Source organism: Sorghum bicolor, chromosome 10 (genome assembly GCF_000003195.3).
Source record: "Sorghum bicolor cultivar BTx623 chromosome 10, Sorghum_bicolor_NCBIv3, whole genome shotgun sequence".
Taxonomy (NCBI): Eukaryota; Viridiplantae; Streptophyta; class Magnoliopsida; order Poales; family Poaceae; genus Sorghum; species Sorghum bicolor.
Genome location: NC_012879.2, coordinates 56162445 through 56182495, shown reverse-complemented (window position 1 = coordinate 56182495; position 20051 = coordinate 56162445). Strand labels below are relative to the sequence as shown.

Below are 20051 nucleotides of genomic sequence, written 5' to 3'. Positions count from 1 at the left end.
CAAATACAAACGAAAGTGCTACAATGTCCATTTTGTAAAAAAATTTGGAACTAATCGAGACCGGTCTGCCACCTAAAAACTCAAATCATATCAACGTCACTATCAGTATAATTTTAATGTCTTCACGTCATTATATTTACCAGTCGTATTTGGATAGTCTTGGCTAATTGAACGCGTGATGTTGTACTACTATGCAACCTTGTAACTTTGGAAGGATCTATTCACTTAAGACCTATGTACATGTAGGAAGTGTATTGCTCGCTTATCGTCCACAATTGCTGCCACGCTCGGTCACTCGCAGCCAAGCAATAGCAACCACGCAACCCACATCGCCCACACATGAGCAGGTACCCTGCACAACCAACATCTTACACATCCGTTCCTTGATCCAAGATCCATCTACAAATCGTGCAATTAATTATTGTTCTATCTATATTTAATGCTCTATACATGTGCTTGAAAAGTTTTTAGGTTTTGGGTGGGACTAAACAAAGCCTAGTATGGAATAGATTACATATCAACGTTAATGGTACACTCCCCCGTCTCAAAATAGATATCGCTATGGGATACAAGCGGGTTAATTTTTCTCAACTTTGACTAGGTTTGTAGAAAATGTGTTTAATATTTATTTCTCCAAATAAGTTTATTATAAAAGTATATTCAACGATCTATTCAATGATATTAATTATGTACTATAAATATTAATAATTTTTAGATATATTCAGTCAAAGTTAAAAGTGTTTGACTTCTCGAGAAATAAAAATTATATCTATTTTGGGACGGATAGAGTATATGAGAATAATGTTTGGCAGTTAAGGGATTTAGGTTCATAATATGTCAATAGAACGTAAGGATTTTTGTCTTGGATTTTATTATCCTTTTGCAATATAGGGCTTGGAGGATGGAGCATTAGGGTGGTGGTAGTGGTACCACCTCCTAATAGAAGGCTAAGAACTAGCGTTGGGTCACATGCATTGAAATGAACAGGTGGCCTTGCTGTGGTACCAGTCACGTAACAGATGGTATGTCTGGTCTACATTTTTTATGGATCATGCGCTTTGCTTCAAAACGTTGGCCTTGTTTAGTTTCGAAAAGTGAAAAGTTTTCGGTACTGTAGCACTTTCGTTTGTTTGTGACAAATATTATCCAATCATGAACTAATTAGGATCAAAAGATTCGTCTCGTGATTTACAGCTAAACTGTGTAATTAGTTTTTATTTTCGTCTATATTTAATGTTTCATGCATGTTTCACAAGATTCGATGTGACGGGGAATCTTGAAAACTTTTTTGTTTTTAGGGTGAACTAAACAAGGCCGTAGGTCATTTAAGGAAGGAGTAGTGCCACATCGGCACTTATTAAAGCTCCAGAACTGTACCATTACAGAGAATTCAATCTCAAAGTAGCAGTACGTGGATGGCTCACACTTGACATGAAAATACAATTTAGTCCTAAAGTATATTACAGTAGTATAGTATACTCTGTTTTCTAACTTAAATTTATGAGTGACTACTCCACTCTACACTTTTTTTTATTCCACTCTATATTTTTTAACCAAATAGTTTTTTGATTTATGCACTCTTTTCAGAGAAAAATAATAAAGTTATAAGAGCAAAGAGATGCTCCACAAACTCTTTGTTTATGTGGAGCAAGTTTGTAGAGCAATCTAACACCCCTCTTAAGGGCGTCCGCAACAAGTAAGCCAAATCGCCAGCCTATGTTGAGCTCAGAAAAAATAAAAAAATGAAAAATAATTAAGATACTCTAATCTACAGAGCATGGGAGCAACAGTTAGAGAGAGTAAAATCATCGGATGGTGTGCGAGCCTAGCACTTTCAATCTCGCTAGTGCTGTTCATTTCTCTGATTCTCTCTCTATATGATTGGCTCACTAGCCCTCCTAGCTAGCATTGTGTCAGCCATTGCGGATGCCCTAAGCCATTTCCAATGGCTGACAACCGGCTAGCTAGAAGGGTCGGTTTATCCAATCACAAGAAGAAAGACCGAGAATCACAAGAAGAAAGACCGAGAAAGTTTACAGCGCTAGCGATCAAGCAAGCATCTAGCTCGCACATTTCTCTTATGTTTTTTGAGTCACTGACCTACCATTCTTGCCGAGGTTATTTTTTTATTGTTTATAGCTAACAAGTAGCCGGCGATTTTAGGGGATGTGCAGCCACGCCAGCCTTTTGTGTGGCTTGCTAGCTACAGTGCCCGAACGACGTCAAACCTGCGGCGTGCTGTGGCGATGAATATGCCCGCCACACCTGTGACGTGCTTTTGTATTGTAGGTGATGTTTGGTTGCTAGCTATAGTTTACCACAACTAACTTTAGTCAAGTGTGGCAAACCATAAAAAGTGTGGCTACCAAATTGGTTGCCACACTTTGTCATGTCTAAAGAAATCTTGCCACACTTTTTGACTCTATGACATGTGGAGCCCAAAAGAATCATGCCTAAACTTAGTTGTCAACCAAACACTTGCCAACTTGCTCAAACTTGCCTAAGGTAAAGTGTGGCAAACTGTGGCTAGCAACCAAACAGCCCCGTAGTATTGTGCGGCAGCCACAACTTTAACTGCATCTAAATAGCCGCTACAGTATCGATGGCAGCCACAGTTTTGTGGCGTGGCTTATGGTGGCAGCTAACCAAACACCAGCCAGCTCTCGGTGGTAGCCACATGTGTGACGTGGCTATTCGCTTGAGCTTATCAGTCAAATCTATTAGCCATTCAGCAGTGTTTTTCTCCAACAACAAATCAGTCCAACAATATTTCTCTGCCATATCAAACGAACAACAAGGCGTAAATACCCCCTTACCGCAACTGTTAGGACGCCGTTAGTATCGACATCAGAAAAGATACTACTAGCAGTGGCCATAGAAAACGTTGAGAAAACCTACGGGGCCCACATTACAGTGACTGTGCCACCAGGAACGGCTCTCTCCTCCCGCACACTCCTAGGGCCAAGTGGCCAAGTGAACAGGAACAGTTATGTATGGGCTGCTGCTGAAACTCGGCCTTGTTTAGTTTAAAAATTTTTGCAAAATAGGAATAGTAACACTTTCGTTTGTATTTGACAAATATTATCCAATCATGAACTAACTAGGCTCAAAAGATTCGTCTCATCAATTCCGACCAAACTGTGTAATTAGTTTTTATTTTCATATATATATTTAATACTCCACGCATTCGTCTAAAAATTTGATGTGACTAAGAATCTGAAAAATTTTGTAAATTTTTTTAGAACTAAACAAGGCTCGAAGTTGAAATCCCACAATCCAAAGCACATGGAACGGAACGGACTGGAATGGCCGGCATTCACTCATCGTCCTCATCCACAGCCGCAACATGTTAGACAGAGACAGACACGAGGACGGGGTACGGGCCGGGGCCTCCTCTGATCACCGCCTCGATCGGCCAGGGAAGCACCAATCCGTATCCACATATAGGATACGATCAGTGCAGAAGAATCATCTCGTCTAGTACCACTAAAAATTTTTGCAAAATTTTTTAAATTACTCATCACGTGGACTCAGACGTATGCATAGAACATTAAATGTAGATAAAAATAAAAACTAATTATATAGTTCGTCTGTAATTTACGAGACAAATCTTTTAAACTTAGTTAGTTTATAATTAAACAATATTTATCAAATACAAACGAAAGTGTTAATGTAGCTTTTTTTTGAAAATCGACACTGTAACATTTTCGTTTGTATTTAACAAATATTATCCAATTATAGACTAACTAGGCTCAAAAGATTCGTTTCGTCAATTCCGACCAAACTATGCAATTAGTTTTATTTTCGTTTATATTTAATACTTCATGCATACGTATAAAGATTTGATGTGATGAAAAATTAAAAAATTTTGGAAAAAAAATTTGAAACTAAACGAGGCCCAAGTACCACTAGTTGCGGACTTCCGGTGGCAGAGCACCAACGCAAACTCGTGGATGCATTCACTCACTTCACCCCCCCCCCCCCAATAATCACCCTGGGTGCCCTGGTTCTCAAGTTCAAATTGCTGGCCACGAGCTCGCAAAACGCATGCCGTTGCTAGTGCGAAAATCCGACGCTGACGTTTTGAAAAAAAAAAAAGATTGGGTGAGCGACCGAGCGCCATCGCGGACGGCCGACCGCACGTAATTTATTACGTGGTTGGAACCATTTCCAGCCAAAAAATACGTACACCGCCGCTGTTTCGCTGCCTACAGAGAAATAGTCGTAAATGGCATGTTTTTTTTTTGGGGGGGGGGGGGCGATTGTACATGACACTGAACAATTAATGAACATGATAGGAGCGAGCAGCAGTCGTGTTTGTGAAGAAAAGAGACACGACTCCATCCATGATAATCTATGTAGGAAGGAGCTGACAACGTGCGCAGGGAACTGCCCCCATGCACTAATGCAGTGCAGTGCGATGGGGCAAGATGGATTAGGAAGCGGTCCACTTAATCTATGTAGGAAGGAGCTAGCATACGCGCTAACTGCACCATTGCCTGGACGCAAGTGCAGGTGTGCGTGCAAATGCAAGCTGCAGAGTGCGTGCGCATGGTGCCGTTGCCATCAGTCCTCGTACTCAAAAAAACCTTATCGGCAAAGCTGGGAGCAGTTGGACCGAACCCTCTCCTGCGGATTCCCTTGTGCGACTCACGCACGCACGCCTGCTCACTCCATCCCCCACTCCACTCGCGTCATCTGGCTGGGCGATCGCCGCGACTTGTTAATGCCGAGGACCGTGCTTTTGCCGGCGGGGGCTCCTGCTCCTGCTCCTGCCTGCCGGTAGGGCGGCAGAGCCGAGCACACGATGACTTCTCCTCCAGGTTCCGCGGCGGCCGCGCTCCTCAGCTCAGCTCAGGCCAGCGCGCGCGGCCGCCTCCAGAACATGCGGCGCGGGGCGGATCCCTCCCTTTGCGTGTCATCTCCTTTTTTTTTTTTTTTTTGAGAAAGCACAACTAATGAGCGTGCCGGCGTGCGTGCCATTTTAGCAAAACTCAGGTGCGTGCAAGTGTCAAGGCCACCCGATTATTGCTAATAAAGACGCCGCCAGGTCGACGCACACGTATGCAGTTATACAGTACTAGTACCAACGTGCTCCAGACAGTATCCCACAGCACCGTACGAGGCGATCCACAAGCTATATGTCATCGTTCAGACGCGCGCTGTCAGATTAAACGGCGCCATAAAACCCTCGCGGGCCATGCAGCTGACGACCTCTTCGCCGACTGCCTATCGCGTCCGCACACGCAGGAGTACGTGCAGATGCCATGGCGGGACGGATATTATTAGTCGAATCTATCAGTTATTTAATATTATTTTTTTTAGATAAATTAATTAATATTACCTTCTCTCATGATTTATCAGCGAAATGTGTTAGCGTCGGAGGGACAGGGACGACGGGGCGCCGGTCAAACGCCGCCGAGCACGAGCACAGCACTGGGGGTGGGGGAGCCGTTGTTGGTCACGACCACGCCGCGCCGCTAGACTTTTTGGCAGTGGTCAGTGGGTTCGCTCGGCTCGAGTCACGCTCCACTGATTGTGCTTAAACGCTCGGATTTTGACTTGGCGTACTAATTGCGTAGCTGACCGCTTCCATGGGCATGGTGTTGATGGAACGGGGCCCGCGGTTGGAGATGGAAGTGGTTCTAGTCGCGTCTGACTTCCATACCATGGGATGCGTGGCACTGTTGCACGGTGACTGGCACAGTGGCAGCATAGTGAGGAGTGACCTTTTAGCAATGGCAATCTGCCGGGAGTGCTGCAGGCCACCTAAAGCGCGCGAGAGGCTGAGCCGATCGAGCAGGTGAACGACTCCATGGCCATACCGATACTGCTACTGTTGCTACATTGCTTCAACAAGTTCGCAATTTTTCAGTCGCCTGCGCCAATTTGCTCCAACCATAAGCAGATGAAAGAAAGGGAAAAAAAAAAAGACAGCAAGTCATTTTCTGAGACTTTGATGAGTCTTGCCTTCGCACAAGATTTTTATTTTTAATCTCGTGCTCGTGCGTGCTGGGCCTAACCGTCCCCCCATACGACTCTACTACCTCTACCAGTGCTGTCAACCGAATAACTGATGCAGTGACGTGTCCCCTATATCCCACCGCGATCACAGGAGCGATTGGCGTTTTTGGCTCCGCTTTGGCCCCCCGTGCGGACCCGAGGAAACGTGGCCGACGTCCGCTAGGGCCGGCAGGCGTGCAAATGCAACGGCCAACGGCAGCAGCGCACATGCGGGCTGCGATGAGCGGAGACTGCGGCCGGGCCGCGTGAGAGCTGAGACCGACCGGAACCTACCCACTTTTTACTCCCCAGCACGCCCCGGTCGGCCGCCCGCCCACGCGAGCCGTCGCTCGCCATAGCGCCCGGTCACTGCCAGCCGCCGAGTCCGGTGCGCCGAACCCGGCGGTTTTCATCGTGCCTCGGTGTTATGGCAAAGGTTCCGTCACGTAACGTAACTTTCTACTAGTCAGAGTTTTTTTTGTTTTTTTAAATCTTTTCCACTCTTTTTTGGTGGACCAGGATTTGCCTGGAGTTAATGGGCTTTTCTTACACTGCTGTTCGGTTGTCCCACCTGGGCCTGGGCGTTTCTCTATTTGCGACGGCCCAAAAAGTTGCCGTCACAAATTCACGCGCCAGACCAGACCACCACCAGGCGCCACGATTCAGAAGCGGCGACCCGCCTCGCCTTATCCGCTGGACCAACGGCAACGGCAAACCTGCTCTCCCGCCTCCGCGCCAGCAGGCAGTAGCCATGGCTCCGGCCGCGTCGTCCACGTCCGCGTCGCCGCTGTCCCGCCTCCTCCTCCTCCTCAGCCTCCCGAAGCCAGGCGCCGCGAGGCACCCCACCAGCTCCTCCTCCTCTCCCGCGCGGCCTTGCCCGGACGCCGGCCTCGTCCTCCGGCGGCGCGAGGCCGCGGCCGCCGTGCTGTCGACCGCCCTCCTCTCCCGCTTCGTGCTCCCCGCGGCGGCGTCGGCGGCCGCGGATGGTGGGGGAGAGTGCCCGCTGGAGGTGGCGCCGTCCGGGCTCGCCTTCTGCGACCGCGTCGTCGGCACCGGCGCCGCCGCCCAGGAGGGGCAGCTCATCAGGGTCAGCACCGTTCGTAGATGATCTCTATCTGTCTCTCTGATGTGGTCGATGTCTGTGCGTGCTCAATTGCTCATCTGCGTCGTTCGGTGCCTGCATGCAGGCGCATTACACGGGGAGGCTGGAGGACGGCACGGTGTTCGACAGCAGCTACAAGCGCGGGAGGCCGCTCACCTTCCGCGTCGGCGTCGGAGAGGTACCGCCGCGCCAGCTAAACGATCGAACCTGCGTATACTGTCTGTCTTTGTCACGCACTCACGCTAGTTCGTCAGAATCGAATCTTCGCCTGCAGCCAGGATTAGCCTGAACCCAGCAACAAAAACTAAAAAAAACTCTGCAGATGATCACAGTGTCATGTTAGAAGTGTATTTCTTTCGTTTCTTGCTTCAGGTGATCAAAGGATGGGATCAGGGCATTGTTGGCGGCGAAGGGATTCCGCCAATGCTTGCTGGTACGTCAACACTCAACAATGAACTCAGTCAACACTCTACACTGAATCGGATGTATTGCTGAATTCAATTCCATTCGTGAATACGTTTCTTCAGGGGGTAAGCGGACGCTGAAGCTGCCACCGGCGCTGGCCTACGGCGAGAAGGGGGCCGGGTGCAGAGGGTGGGAGCCCACCTCCTGCGTCATCCCGCCAAACTCCACGCTCCTCTTCGACGTCGAGTACGTCGGCAGAGCCTCCGGCTGAGGTCAACGGAAACTCTGAACTGAATGCACGAGGCCAAGATTCAGTGATCCATGCGTAGCTTGTAGACACGATCGTAGCTGCCCGGGCTTTGAGAGGGGTTATTTTTCTTCTCGTGTGATTGCTGTCCCTGTGTGTTAAAGAGAGCGATATTTAGATTGCCACAGACACGAGTCTGTATAAAAAATATATTTTTTGTATATGGGTAGCGAGACATCAGACATTCTTGGTGAAGTTTATTAGCACATCTCTATCTCTCAGAATAAAAGTGTGTTGATTTTTTTATGTCAATCCATGCTGCCGTGTCATGAATCAGAAAATCTGTTCAAACTAATACTTAATTTAAAAGCTATTGCCAGTGGCTACATAATCGTATAGCACATTGATCATAAAATATTGTACATGTAATAATCTAATGATGTAGCTATGAAATTGTGAGATTAGACTATAAGCTGAGAGATTTCATCCATCGACCAAATAAAGTTGATACGATACTCATTAGAAACTCAGCATACACCATCGAGACTCCTCATGAGTACCTCCAGCTTGCGTCTCTTCAAGACCCTAGATTCTATAAGCGTTTCGAGTAACATTTCTCTTATGAATTGGAACAACTTTATGAAATTGTTTGGCTATTTCACTGGATTCTTGAAATTAGAACTAGAATCCCAAAAAAAACTAGGTTTTTCCGGTGTTTCTCCGAACTTTATACAAAAATAAGAGTTGGTTTCAAAATATTCTTTCTATAACGTGGCGTTTAATCTAGAACGTTCCTCGTTACCAAACACACAACTTTTTTTTTAAGGAACGCAACGGAGTGAGTAACTGAGTACTCCTACTCCTTAAGTTTTCTGGCCCAATATGGTCTGGCCCTTGGTGTCCCAGCAGGCCCCAACTTACAGCCCACTGAAGCAAAGGGCCGAAGGCAATAGCGCTTGCCGCTTGGGCTTGCCTGCCTGGGCGGCTACGGGCTACCACGTCGGCACGTCGCTGCTCTGCTCCTCTCCTCCCGGCTCCCTAGTCGCCGTTGCATCGGACAAGGAAGGCGGAAGGGGCATCCGGCGGTGAAGCAACTAATCGGAGCGGGCCGTCGTTCCCCCGCCCGCGGCCGCGCTACTGCTGTTCGTCAAGTTGTAGGCGGGCAGCCGGGGGGCCGGCCACTGGCTGCTGGTCAGCACGCGCACACAGCAGCAGGGTGGTCGCCGCGGCCTCCGGCCGGCAGCTGGCACGCGGCCAGGACAAGTCGGCAGCAAGCCAGACCCAACTTCAGTCTCCAGCGAGGCAGCAACAGCAGGTGAATTCCCAAATCCTAATCTTTATTTCAATGTTAAATTCCCCAATCGAGAATTTCTCAAGTCACCTTCCTTTTGCCAATTCCCATGATTAATTATGTGTCTTTGTTATTTTTTTTTGGAGAATTACAGAATGAACAGGACCAAGACATTAAAATCCTTTTTTTTTAGGAAATTTATTGATAAAAAGTGTCAAAGAATACAGGGAAAAACAGGGGGGCAGCGAGCAAAACACTCCCATTCTCACTATAACCAAAGAGAGATTTCAGGGGATAAAATCCTATTTTTGATGAAGTATGAGAGGCGACGGCAAACCAAACCTTCATTAGTTAGGTTTTTCTTACCACTTTCATGTTTTCATCAAGTATGCTGTGGATTTAAGCATGGAATTGAGATATCATCTAAACTTATGCATTTATGAGCTAGGTTAGTGTGGGTGGTATTTGACAAGGTGCTGGTGGTTTACATATACTTTGATAGTAGCCCTAGGTGTGAAAATTTATCAGCTACTCATTATTTTGAACATCAATCTCAACCTTATGGGACCTATTGCTGAATCGCCCAATTCTACATTTTGTTGAAGGCTAGATTTGTCAGGGTTTGACATCTTCTCTGGAGGGTTCAGAACCAACATGCAAGAATTAGCTGTCTTGTGAGGAGTACAATAGGAATGGATGATGCTCAAGGGTACCAAGAAGGATATGACCATGACTCGGTGCTGCAGAAACAAGAATGGATCAAGTATGCCTTCGTCCCCTTGCATCACCTATTTCACTGTTTGTACTCATCTTTCAGTCTGCCAGGAGTGGACTCATATATCTTGCTGGTGGTTTGGCCGTACAGAACACAAGACATGCTCAAGAGTAAACTTATTCTTGAAGATGAATTTGCCTGGAGTTTACCTTCGGTGGGCTCAGGTTCAGATGAACATGAAAGGTGCAAACTGAAGTATATTGGTGGGACTGACATTAGCTTCTTAAAGGAAGACCCAGCCACAGCATGTGCTGCAGTGGTAGTCCTCAATGCCGATACTTTAGAAGTTGTCCATGAAGAGTTCAATGTCGTTCGACTGCAAGTGCCATATATTCCTGGTTTTCTTGCATTCAGAGAGGTATCATGCATTTTGGGCGTGCAATTATTTTCATCCAAAATTTTCTGTTTTTTTTTTTTTTTTGCACATTTCAACCAATAAATAAGTTGTAATCATTGCTGCAAGAAGTGTGACATACCCTGTTGCTAACTGTTCGTTCTTCTTGCCTCTAAAGTCTAGATCCAAGGGATTCTAGTATGATCAATCCAAAATCATAGATCTTGAGATAGGTGCATGTCTCTCAAAAATTCTTTCTTTTGTGTTCACTGATAAAAATGTATGATGTATACTTTCTTGTTACTGTTGAAATGTACCAACATGTATTTTGAACAAGTAAACAAGGCTATCCATCATTACAGGCTCCAGTTCTTCTTGGACTCTTGGAAAAGGTGAAGATCAATGCACCTCATTTCTACCCTCAGGTAAAATTATTTTGGTTCTGCGAAAAAAATCCTGTATACTTCAATTGGAAGTGATACCATCACTTTCTAAAATGTTCAGGTTGCATAAGGGGTCATAGGAAACTAGGCATATGCTTTTCTTTATTATCATGTAATGACTGCTGGAGGCCTGGAGCTACACATTTGAAGAATTCTACTGTTCAAGCAATTACGTTTCATGACTATGAATCATTTTATGAGATGTTTTGCATAATCGCGATATGATATTATAGCATCTTCTGAATTAATATATCTTTTTAACTGTATTTGCCCGTGCCTTTTCTAAGGTTTACCATTCTGCCCTGGCAGCTGCTCATGGTTGATGGAAATGGATTACTCCATCCACGAGGTAAAACACATTAACTGCTTGCTGGTACTGGCTGTCTCATTTTCACAGTAATGGTTTCAAGTAGCTAGCTTGTTGCGTATAGCTACTTTAATGTTTTAGTTGACAATGTTGGCATTTTGTACATGTAAACTTAGATTCTATAGATAGATTGTAAAATAATATATGATGTGTGCATCATGTATTGGATTCCATAAGAAGATTAGTTCCCTTTTTTGAAAGGAAACCTTGGTTCATTTTAGAAACATTATTCATGTTATAGGACGCTGTCTAATCACATCCTCTTTGACCCCATTTCCTATTTTGAGAGCAAACTGCCTTGACATATAAATCCTCATTGGTGGTGAAATAGACAATCTTTCTCAAAATTCTGCCTGGCTATCAGTATTAGTATCCATTGAAAATGGAGCATTTTCTGTTTCTATGCTATTTTGAGTAAAGAATGCCTCATAGCTGTGTGAACCCTCAGCAAGAAGACTTAGTGACCAGGGGCGAGCTCAAATGTATTCATGGGCATTCAGTTGAATGCCCAAATTTTTTGGCAAAAAATTATATATATATATATATATATATATATATATATATATATATATATATATATATATATATATATATAATATGTATATATATGTGTATATGAGAAAAACAAAAAAAAAACTATCTCCAAGGCTTATAATCCTCCGTTCTCGTGAGTTTTAAACCCTTCCATTTGGTTGTCAAAAAAAAAATGGCCATTTGATTGTCATTTTTTTTTTGAATACCCAGCCCTCAAATAATCAAATCCTGCGCCCGCCACTGCTTAGTGACATGGTTCATCTTGTCTGATATGCATATAAATAACCCACAAAGCTTCAGGAATGTAAAATCAACGTAATCTGTTCTTTATATTCTTCATGACATTCGTTTTTTTAACATATGTCGTTGGGTCACTCTAACTTCTGCATTCAGCAGGTTTTGGTTTAGCTTGTCATCTCGGCGTCCTTGCAGACGTCCCTACTATTGGAGTTGGAAAAAATGTAGGTTACTTCACTGCAGCAGTGCAGTTTCAATGCACAAGTACATCTGTAGATATCCAGCTTTTGAGAATATTGTAACCGAATTCAATTTCTCAGTGTTCCCGTTCTTTCAGAGAAGACTAATGCCAATGTTTCAACTACATAGCTACATCATGTAGATGGCCTTAACCAATCAGAAGTCAGAAGACTGCTTGAATCAAAAGAGAACTGCAACAAGGAGCTGATTTTGTTGACTGGACAGTCTGGGACAAAATGGGGCACGGTAAGAAGTTCCACATCAGACCTAAATGTCTTTTCCGCCTAGCTAAGTGCCTAAGCTGGTGGAACTGAATAGTTCATTTGTGCCAGGCGATGCGCTCCTGCCCTGGTTCATTGAAGCCAATTTACATATCAGTTGGGCATCGCATTTCACTTGATTCAGCCATGGTGATAGTGAAGTCCTGTTGTAAATACCGTGTTCCTGAGCCTACAAGGCAGGTAGGAATAGGATTGCCCTTTTGAAGAGGCAGGCCTTGATATAATGTGCATGATTATTTCTTGAGTCGCTAATAAGATAGGCCTTTCTTTTTATTCTTTAGGCGGATATAAGATCAAAGGCCTTCCTGCAGAAGCTCCAAAAACCACGGCAATGACGACAAGACTAGCTTTTCTTCAACGTAAGCTGTAACAAGACTGGACATATTGGGATCTTGATCTTCCTCGCTGTAGTTGAATTTCCAGAAACAAATGTGTAACATGTATTTGGCACTTCCACATGAAGCAGCTTCTGCACATCTCTAAAACCGATTGTCGTTGCCAATCTGTTGCCTGTTGTGAGGTTACCGTCGTTTGTAAAATATGTTGTGATGCTTCCTTTGATCAGTCTGGAGTTGTGCGTCTGTTGCTGCCAATTATCAACGAGCAAATAGTAGAATCAAAGCAGTTTGATGGACTCAGCTCCAAGAACACCATCACAGGCATACCAGAGATTGTCCCTAAAAGGCCAAAACTTTCTAATGCCGTGAACGGTGGAGAAATAATCTTGCGCTCAAAAGCAATGCAAATCCAGTTCTAAAGCTACCAAAAGCAGGCGTCTGTTTCTATGCTTTTCCGGATTCTCGATCATAGAACCTGGCACCGTTGGCATCTGAAACTTGGGAGTTTAAACGTAACATTGGACTGACCGGGCGCTATATATATAGGTGACATCGACGGACGACGGCGAAGTGCCATCACGCACTCAGCAAATTGCAGAGCCACAGTGGCACTGACGATGCCAATGCCTTCTGCAGGATCCTTTCTCATTGCCACACTCATCGTCGCTACCCTGTCATCCTATAGTATGCCTAGACTGTATGCTGCTATATATACTCGCAAAAGGATTATGAAAATTTCCAGAAATTTACACTTACGGTACTCTCTGAGTCTCACTGCATAAGAGTATACATCAAGTCTCATGTATACTCTTATGCAGTGAGACCTCCATGCCTTGTCAAAAAAAAAAGTCTCACCTCCATGTGCTTTGTGGTTCAGAGACGGCGCGTTACGATTGCCGGGGACCATCCATTTTGTATTTACATCTTTGGTATCCAAATTCAAATCCGGAATAAAATGTCGTAAAAGATGGACATCCTAATTCGATTCGATGCATATTAGATCCATTTCCACCCCCTGATAACTTGGCATTGGCAGATAAAACCAGGTACACAATTCACAGTATGAACAAAAACCTACAGCTTTGTTTAAGCGCTCATGGACATAAAAGATTGACAATACTGATAATTCACTTAGACATGATTTAAGCTCATAGCTGAAACACTAAGTGCTGCTGATGAAAAGAAATCCTCCTCCTTACTCCAAGATACTCTTAGCCAAAAGGTCATCTGTCCCTTGTACCTTCATCCATTTAATCTGCAGATAAATTTACCAGCATGGAATCATGTCAGACATAAAAGAAACCTAGACGATGATAAGATTACACCAATGTCAAAGCGGCACCAAACATTTGGTGATGAGGCACGTATGCTGCCTTATGACAAGTGAAAATTGAAGGAATATGACGAGTTCACACCATCAAACATGAACTATGAATGTGAAAGAACATGGTGGATAATCACCATTGCTCAGGTATACAAGATAACCACAGCATGGCAGCAGCACATCCAGAACTTGTACTTTGTTTCGAAACATAGAGGCGGCACGCAAAGGATTTTCTTATTTGAAATCAATCTCATCACCACTAACCCTCTGGTATTGCAGATGTTTGCAAGGCTCCCCCCCCCACCCTTTCAAGCTCCTTACCCACCCGGCTGGACTTATTAGGGAGGTGGATCCACAATCCACCCGGATGGTACCTGGGTAGATGACCATGCAACCGGCGGCATCGAATCAAAAGTGGACTCCTCCGAAATCTCCACCCACTGCTCCATTGAGGCTCTAAGCAAGGCATCGTCACATGTGGTTTTCAGAGATGTCGGCTTTAAACTGGGAAGCGTTGTCTGTTTTCAGAGAATTTACGCTCCAAACAAGGCATCGTGTTGCGTCTACTTTCAAAGATTTATGCTCAAAACCGGGCATAACATCTGTTTTCAGAGATTTATATGCTTAAAAACTGGACAACATTGCGTCTTTTTTCATAGACTAAACGCGAGTTGGTTTAACTTGTATGTATATGAATCATCAACTTGGGTCACATATCAAACACCGAGGGGAACCCAATACGTTTTCAAATTGGATTTCATATCATCGCTAGACACCAATTAGTTATTATAACCCGTATGAACAAAAGTCATGAGTCTAAGAGGCTGTTTGACAGGGCTCCTCACGAAGGGCTCCTCTAGGGAAGCCGGAGCTGTTTTAGGAAGCCACAAATTATGGTTTCGCCAAAACGGATCCGCTCCTGTGCTTTTTAAAAAAAAACGGCTTCTCTAGAAAAATATTTGGCAGAGCTTCTCTAGAGGAGCTAGAGCCGAAGGGAAAAGCCCTGCCAAAGCGCTAAGTCATGTATAGAATACGATGGGCGGGAGGGCAGTTTGGGAAGTAAAAAAGTGGGATGAAAGATAGATTAGAATAAAATTTATGTTTTTTAATATTAAATATAGATATAGATAAAGATATTGATATAGATATAAATATAGATATAAATAGAGTGATCGATATAGATTTATGTTTGAAATTCGGCAATGTTTTCATACGACCAAGTGGGCGAGATTTATACATATAGATATAGATTATGTTTGAAGTTGGGCACTGTTTATAGATAGATGATATAGACGGTCCTAATATAGATATGGATATAGATTTAGGAATAATATTGGGTACTGTTGCAGATGAGCAGGCGGACGTACTCCCTATATAAACTGACACCAACGGCAATGTGCCATCGCCCATTTTCTGGTTGATCAAGTTGTAGATCCAAAGGACAAAAAACGAAAAGAAGTTGTTGCAGAATCACAGTAGCACTGACGGCCATGGCTGCCTCGTTCTCTGGTGCTGTCCTCTGCAGGATCGTCGTCGCTGTACTCATAGTTTCCACTCTGTACTCATCCAATGGTACGTACTGTATGCCCAACGATCAAAATCATCAAACTGTATTCAAAGTTTTTCTATACGCATGTTATGCTGCTACACTGGATCGGAGTACGATACGTACTAACAGGGGGTTTATCGTTATCGATTTTTGTGTGGTTCTTCAGCGGAGGCGAAGTACGATTGCTATGGCCCGTGCAATGACTGCCCGCACTGCAACGGCTGGTGCCAGCGCAATGGGTACCCCGAGGGCGGGCAGTGCCTCCCAAAGGGCGGCGCCGGCATCTTCTGCTGCTGCGAGAGATGAACGGAACTGGATGCATATTTTCGCAAATAAATGAAAGTTCGCCGCATGTTTAGCAAGCTAAGGCATGTGGCGCGCTGTTAATTAAACAAGCTGGGTTGTGAGTTTATCGCATGATGACGAACACCAAACTACCAAGCGTTGTCTGTCACCTTGACGGCTACAGGGGTATTGTACTATACGCGTATACAACTATAGCGGCTGAGCTACGGCCTAGCCTAGCGCCATATATAGCCGAGCTCTCCTTGACGTCCTCGCCGACCTCCCTGGCCCGGTCCTTGACTTCTCGTCCGGCCTCCTTCACCTCCTCCGCGACGCCCCTCACCTTCCCGGCGACGTCCGCCGCCTTCTCAGCCGCGCGGCTCACCGGATCTTCTTCATCCATCGTCGTCCTCTCCCTGTCCTCTTCCGACCCCGTCGTGGGTGCCGCGTCGCCGCCGTTGTTGACGGCGGCGGTGAACGCCGCGTGGACGTGGGACATCGTCTGAAACACAGAGTGCACGACAAAGCAGAGCAGCAGAGTAACACACATCAGTCATCGAACCGCGCAGAACCAGAACATGCATGCATCACCCTCACACATGCATACCCGCACGCCCACCGCACACATGCATGGTCCGAAGTCCGAACCGAACGAACGAACGAGAGGAAAGCAGGAAACGACCTGCGTGAGGGAGACGGCCGGCGGCACGAGCGCTGCTTGTGGCGGGGCGTTGGCGTGTCTGGCCGGCGAGCATCTGGCGCCGGCGGCGCGCGGCCGCTCCGGGCGGAGTCCGGACACCGCACTGGGCCTGCCTAACAGTACTGCGCCCGTTTGTTGATGGGAAGGGAAGGCCTGGGCCCACGCCGGCGAAGGCCGCGCAGTGTGTGAGGAGTGTGAGTGCGCGACTCCCCTCCCGGTCGTCAGTCCCGTCGGAGCCGTACGTGCTGGCCCGCATGCATCGAGATTCGGGAGTCAAGTCGCCGGCCGGCGACCTAGGGCTCGAATTCTTCCTCGGCCGGCTCCGGTGGGGACGCGGCACGCCTCGGTCCCGGTCTGACCCCGCCGAGCGCCGTGGGAACCGACACGGCCGCACCGCACCTGACCCACCCGACTGATGATCATCAGATACTCAGATCTGTGACGTGACATGATCACATGACTATAGAGTACGAGCAATTGAACGGGATGTCTGCTGTGCCGGGATCGCACAAGGCCAGGCCAGAGGATGTCGCGGAGACGCTGACTAATCCCGCGCGCTTTCCCACCGGCACCTTCGCTGTCACGTCCCCGGCCTTGTACACACACCGAATCACAGCACCATGATGACAAACGGCATGCACGCATGTGTAGTACTAGTACGTACGTTAAGACTGAGTCAAAACGGGGATCCGGGAATAAAAATCTCCACAGAACGGTTGACAACGACACCGCCGCGGGCGGACGTGAGCAGTGACAAGCTGGCAGCACCACCGTCATCTCTGCCCGCACAGATTCCTCCGTCGTCTTGCAACCGTAGGCACAGAAAAAGCGCGTCAGGCTGGCGAGAAATGCTGGCGCTGGCGCTGGCGCTGGATTGGAAGCTTCCAAGCCGAAGCGGAAACAGCACGCGCAGCCACGCCACGCAGCCGCAGCCGCAGCCGCGTGCACCGATTCGGGGGGCGGGAGGCCATGTGGAGGCGTCGCCGCGGCATGTGCCGTCTTGGATTTGCTTCAGATTTCCCGGTGCCAGTGCCAATTGGGGGTGGCCCGTGGCCTGAAACCACACCAATCACGTTGTTGGTTGCTCTACCAAACTAAACTACCATCCCCACTGATGGATCCATCGCCGATAGCGGAGGGAGCCACGAACGAATCCCGGGTGGTGGTGGTGGTGGTGGTGGCATGGTGCCCAAAATTGATTGATTAATCGGCAGGGCACCTGGGATTAGCGACACCGCCAGGACATGCCGGCGGGCCCCTTGTTTTGGCGACCTCTGCCCTACCTCATCCGCTCCGTGGGCGATTAATTATATAATAAATCCTGTGCTCGCCGGGACTAATCGCCCGGCCGGGTTAGGTCCAACAACTAGCTAGGAGACAACCGAACCTACCCGACCGCAGTTGCAAGCGATCGAGGCTCAATCCATTGCTACAAGAGCTAGACCCAATTGGGCGCCATTCCTCGCCGAGGATTCTTTCTCCACCCTGATCGGTTTGTGTTTTTATTCTTTGCGGGGCTGACTGACTCCACAAGGAACCGTCTTGCTCTTGCAATAGTCTCAAGCGCTCAAAGTAGAATATTTTACTATATTGATGATTCAATCATTCGTTCACTCACTTTGTCCGTATTCAACCTCCGCACCCTCCCAAACACAATTTATTGATTATATATTAGACCCCCCGTTGTTTCAACCATCTCATGTCTTTTCTTCTTAGAAGTAGAAACGAACTAAAACAATCTTATTTTTTAGACTGTCATGTATGTAAGATGCAAAACATGTATCTCTGCTGGAAGGCAGAAGCTTTGTATCGAGAGGCTCTATATATTGGCAACCTTCTTGGCGTACAGTATATTGGGTCATGAGGGGAAAAAAGTCATTCCAAAACATAGGGTTTGTTCGATTGGGCATACTGTAATAGTGTTGGGTCTGTTAGTTGCTGCAGCAAACCATTCATCCGCTACCGTATGGCAAAAAGCTGAAGCGAGTGAACCCATAGGTTTTATAGTGTTCCTAAAAGTAGCGTTAAATATTAGCCTTACCTGTTCAAATTATTTAAATTTCTCTAATCTACACGATAACAAAGATCGTGCCTTTCATAATTCTCCACGGTCACCATGGGTGTTAAGCTCAATTTTTTTGTGAGAATTGAGATAACATCATGAACTATGTCACAAAACTTTTTAGGGACTTTTTCATAATTATTTTTACTATTTTTAATCTATGTGATTAAATTATTACTAAATGCTTAGAAACTCTTAAAAGACACCTTTGATGATAGCCATACCACGCGAGTGCAGCGGTGAGATCGGTGCCACAATTGTGGCGTGTTTTTCAACTAGAAAAGGTCGTGGCCGCCACATCTAAAGCTGGAACCAAACAACATGCTTGCACTCGTGGCATGCCACAGTTGAGAGCTGAGACTAACCAAACACCTTCAAAATAATTTGACTATTTTTTAACATACGATATGATGCCAACTATTACCTAGAAAGATTTAGGGCCTGTTTAGATTGGCAATGAAAATTTTTTGGGTGTCACATCGAATGTGTCGGAAGGATATTGGGAGGGTTTTTTAGAAACTAATAAAAAAACAAATTACATAGCTCGTCAGGAAACTTCAAGACAAATTTATTAAGCATAATTAATCTGTCATTAGCATATGTGGGTTACTGTAGCACTTAAGGCTAATCATGGAGTAACTAGGCTTAAAAGATTCGTCTCGTGATTCTCAACTAAACTGTGTAATTAGTTTATTTTTTTATCTATATTTCATGTTCCATGCATGTGTCCAAAGATTTGATGGGATGGATGAAAAAATTTTAGGTGGGAACTAAACAGGGCCTTAGACCTAAAACTCAAGATGTGCTAGGAGAGAGAAAAATATATAATTTCTGTCGGATTGGACCAATTCAGACGAGTTGTGGATAGTAAACTCAGTTGATTTTTTTTTCTAGAATGTCTACAAACAAAAGTAAGAATCGGGTTAATATATAACGTTTGAGGCTATTGTGTTTTGTAACGAAGAACTAAAACTCTAAAACCTTAAAGAAATCTATCTCTATTTTTCGTCTTCAATTTTGCTTCTCTTTCTAAATCTCCAATTCCTAAGCTATTTGTGTGGTTCGTTGCGAAACCATGACAGGAGCCTAGTAAGCCTAATAGACGTCAGTCGAGGTTAAAATCAGTCCTCTAGTGAAGTAAGGAATTTAATTATAAATATATGGAATCAATAGAAGATACTCCCTCCATCCCAAATTGTAAGTTATTCTAAAAATCTTGAAGATTCAAATTATTATAAGTTTGACCAAATTTATATAATAAAATAATAATTATTATGATACCAACTAAGTATTAGATTATGCTTTAATTATATTTTCATAGTATACTCGCTTTATGTTATAAATTTTATTATTTTTCTCTGTAATTTTGATCAAACTTGAAAATATTTTAACTTTCTAATATTTTTAAAATAATTTATAATTTAGAACAGAGAAAGTAATAGAGGATAAATACATGGGAACCTCTTAAAGAATTGTATGGGCTTTTATTTAGAGGCCCATCAAGCCCACGCACCGGCGCATAGTCTTCTGTTCA

At 45.2% G+C, this 20051-nt stretch overlaps 3 protein-coding genes across 5 annotated transcripts; 2 read left to right on the top strand and 1 right to left on the bottom strand.

Annotated features, from left to right (window-relative positions):
- LOC8069387 (photosynthetic NDH subunit of lumenal location 4, chloroplastic) lies at positions 6498-8069 on the top strand. Its single transcript, XM_002438759.2, has 4 exons — positions 6498-7090; positions 7191-7283; positions 7478-7538; positions 7633-8069. Exons 1-4 carry the CDS (start codon positions 6539-6541, stop codon positions 7779-7781), a joined length of 855 nt encoding a protein of 284 aa, XP_002438804.2. The 5' UTR covers positions 6498-6538; the 3' UTR covers positions 7782-8069.
- On the top strand, positions 8748-12893 carry LOC8069386 (endonuclease V). 3 transcript variants are annotated; one of them, XM_021448927.1, is made up of 9 exons: positions 8748-9072; positions 9654-9811; positions 9914-10181; positions 10520-10582; positions 10910-10949; positions 11898-11962; positions 12108-12224; positions 12311-12435; positions 12541-12893. In XM_021448927.1, exons 2-9 carry the CDS (start codon positions 9741-9743, stop codon positions 12548-12550), a joined length of 759 nt encoding a protein of 252 aa, XP_021304602.1. In that variant the 5' UTR covers positions 8748-9072; positions 9654-9740; the 3' UTR covers positions 12551-12893. The 3 variants fall into 3 exon arrangements, with proteins under 3 accessions (XP_021304602.1, XP_002438803.1, XP_021304601.1); XM_002438758.2 differs by having other exon boundaries at positions 8750-9072; positions 9659-9811; positions 12311-12439; XM_021448926.1 differs by having other exon boundaries at positions 8750-9072; positions 12311-12439.
- Positions 15875-17068, bottom strand: LOC110430841. The gene is made up of 2 exons (XM_021448928.1): positions 16438-17068; positions 15875-16257 (listed from the first exon to the last, which is right to left on the bottom strand). Exon 2 carries the CDS (start codon positions 16252-16254, stop codon positions 15934-15936), a length of 321 nt encoding a protein of 106 aa, XP_021304603.1. The 5' UTR covers positions 16255-16257; positions 16438-17068; the 3' UTR covers positions 15875-15933.

Excerpts from the sequence above, each read along its gene's own strand:
- LOC8069387 (XM_002438759.2), top strand. The coding sequence starts at position 6,539 with ATGGGCTTTTCTTACACTGCTGTTCGGTTGTCCCACCTGGGCCTGGGC. Across the intron at positions 7,091-7,190 it reads AGGAGGGGCAGCTCATCAGG|GCGCATTACACGGGGAGGCT; the intron begins GTCAGCACCGTT and ends GCCTGCATGCAG. Across the intron at positions 7,539-7,632 it reads GATTCCGCCAATGCTTGCTG|GGGGTAAGCGGACGCTGAAG; the intron begins GTACGTCAACAC and ends ACGTTTCTTCAG.
- LOC8069386 (XM_002438758.2), top strand. The coding sequence starts at position 9,741 with ATGGATGATGCTCAAGGGTACCAAGAAGGATATGACCATGACTCGGTG. Across the intron at positions 10,950-11,897 it reads TGGATTACTCCATCCACGAG|GTTTTGGTTTAGCTTGTCAT; the intron begins GTAAAACACATT and ends TGCATTCAGCAG. Across the intron at positions 12,225-12,310 it reads CTGGGACAAAATGGGGCACG|GCGATGCGCTCCTGCCCTGG; the intron begins GTAAGAAGTTCC and ends CATTTGTGCCAG.
- LOC110430841 (XM_021448928.1), bottom strand. The coding sequence starts at position 16,254 with ATGTCCCACGTCCACGCGGCGTTCACCGCCGCCGTCAACAACGGCGGC.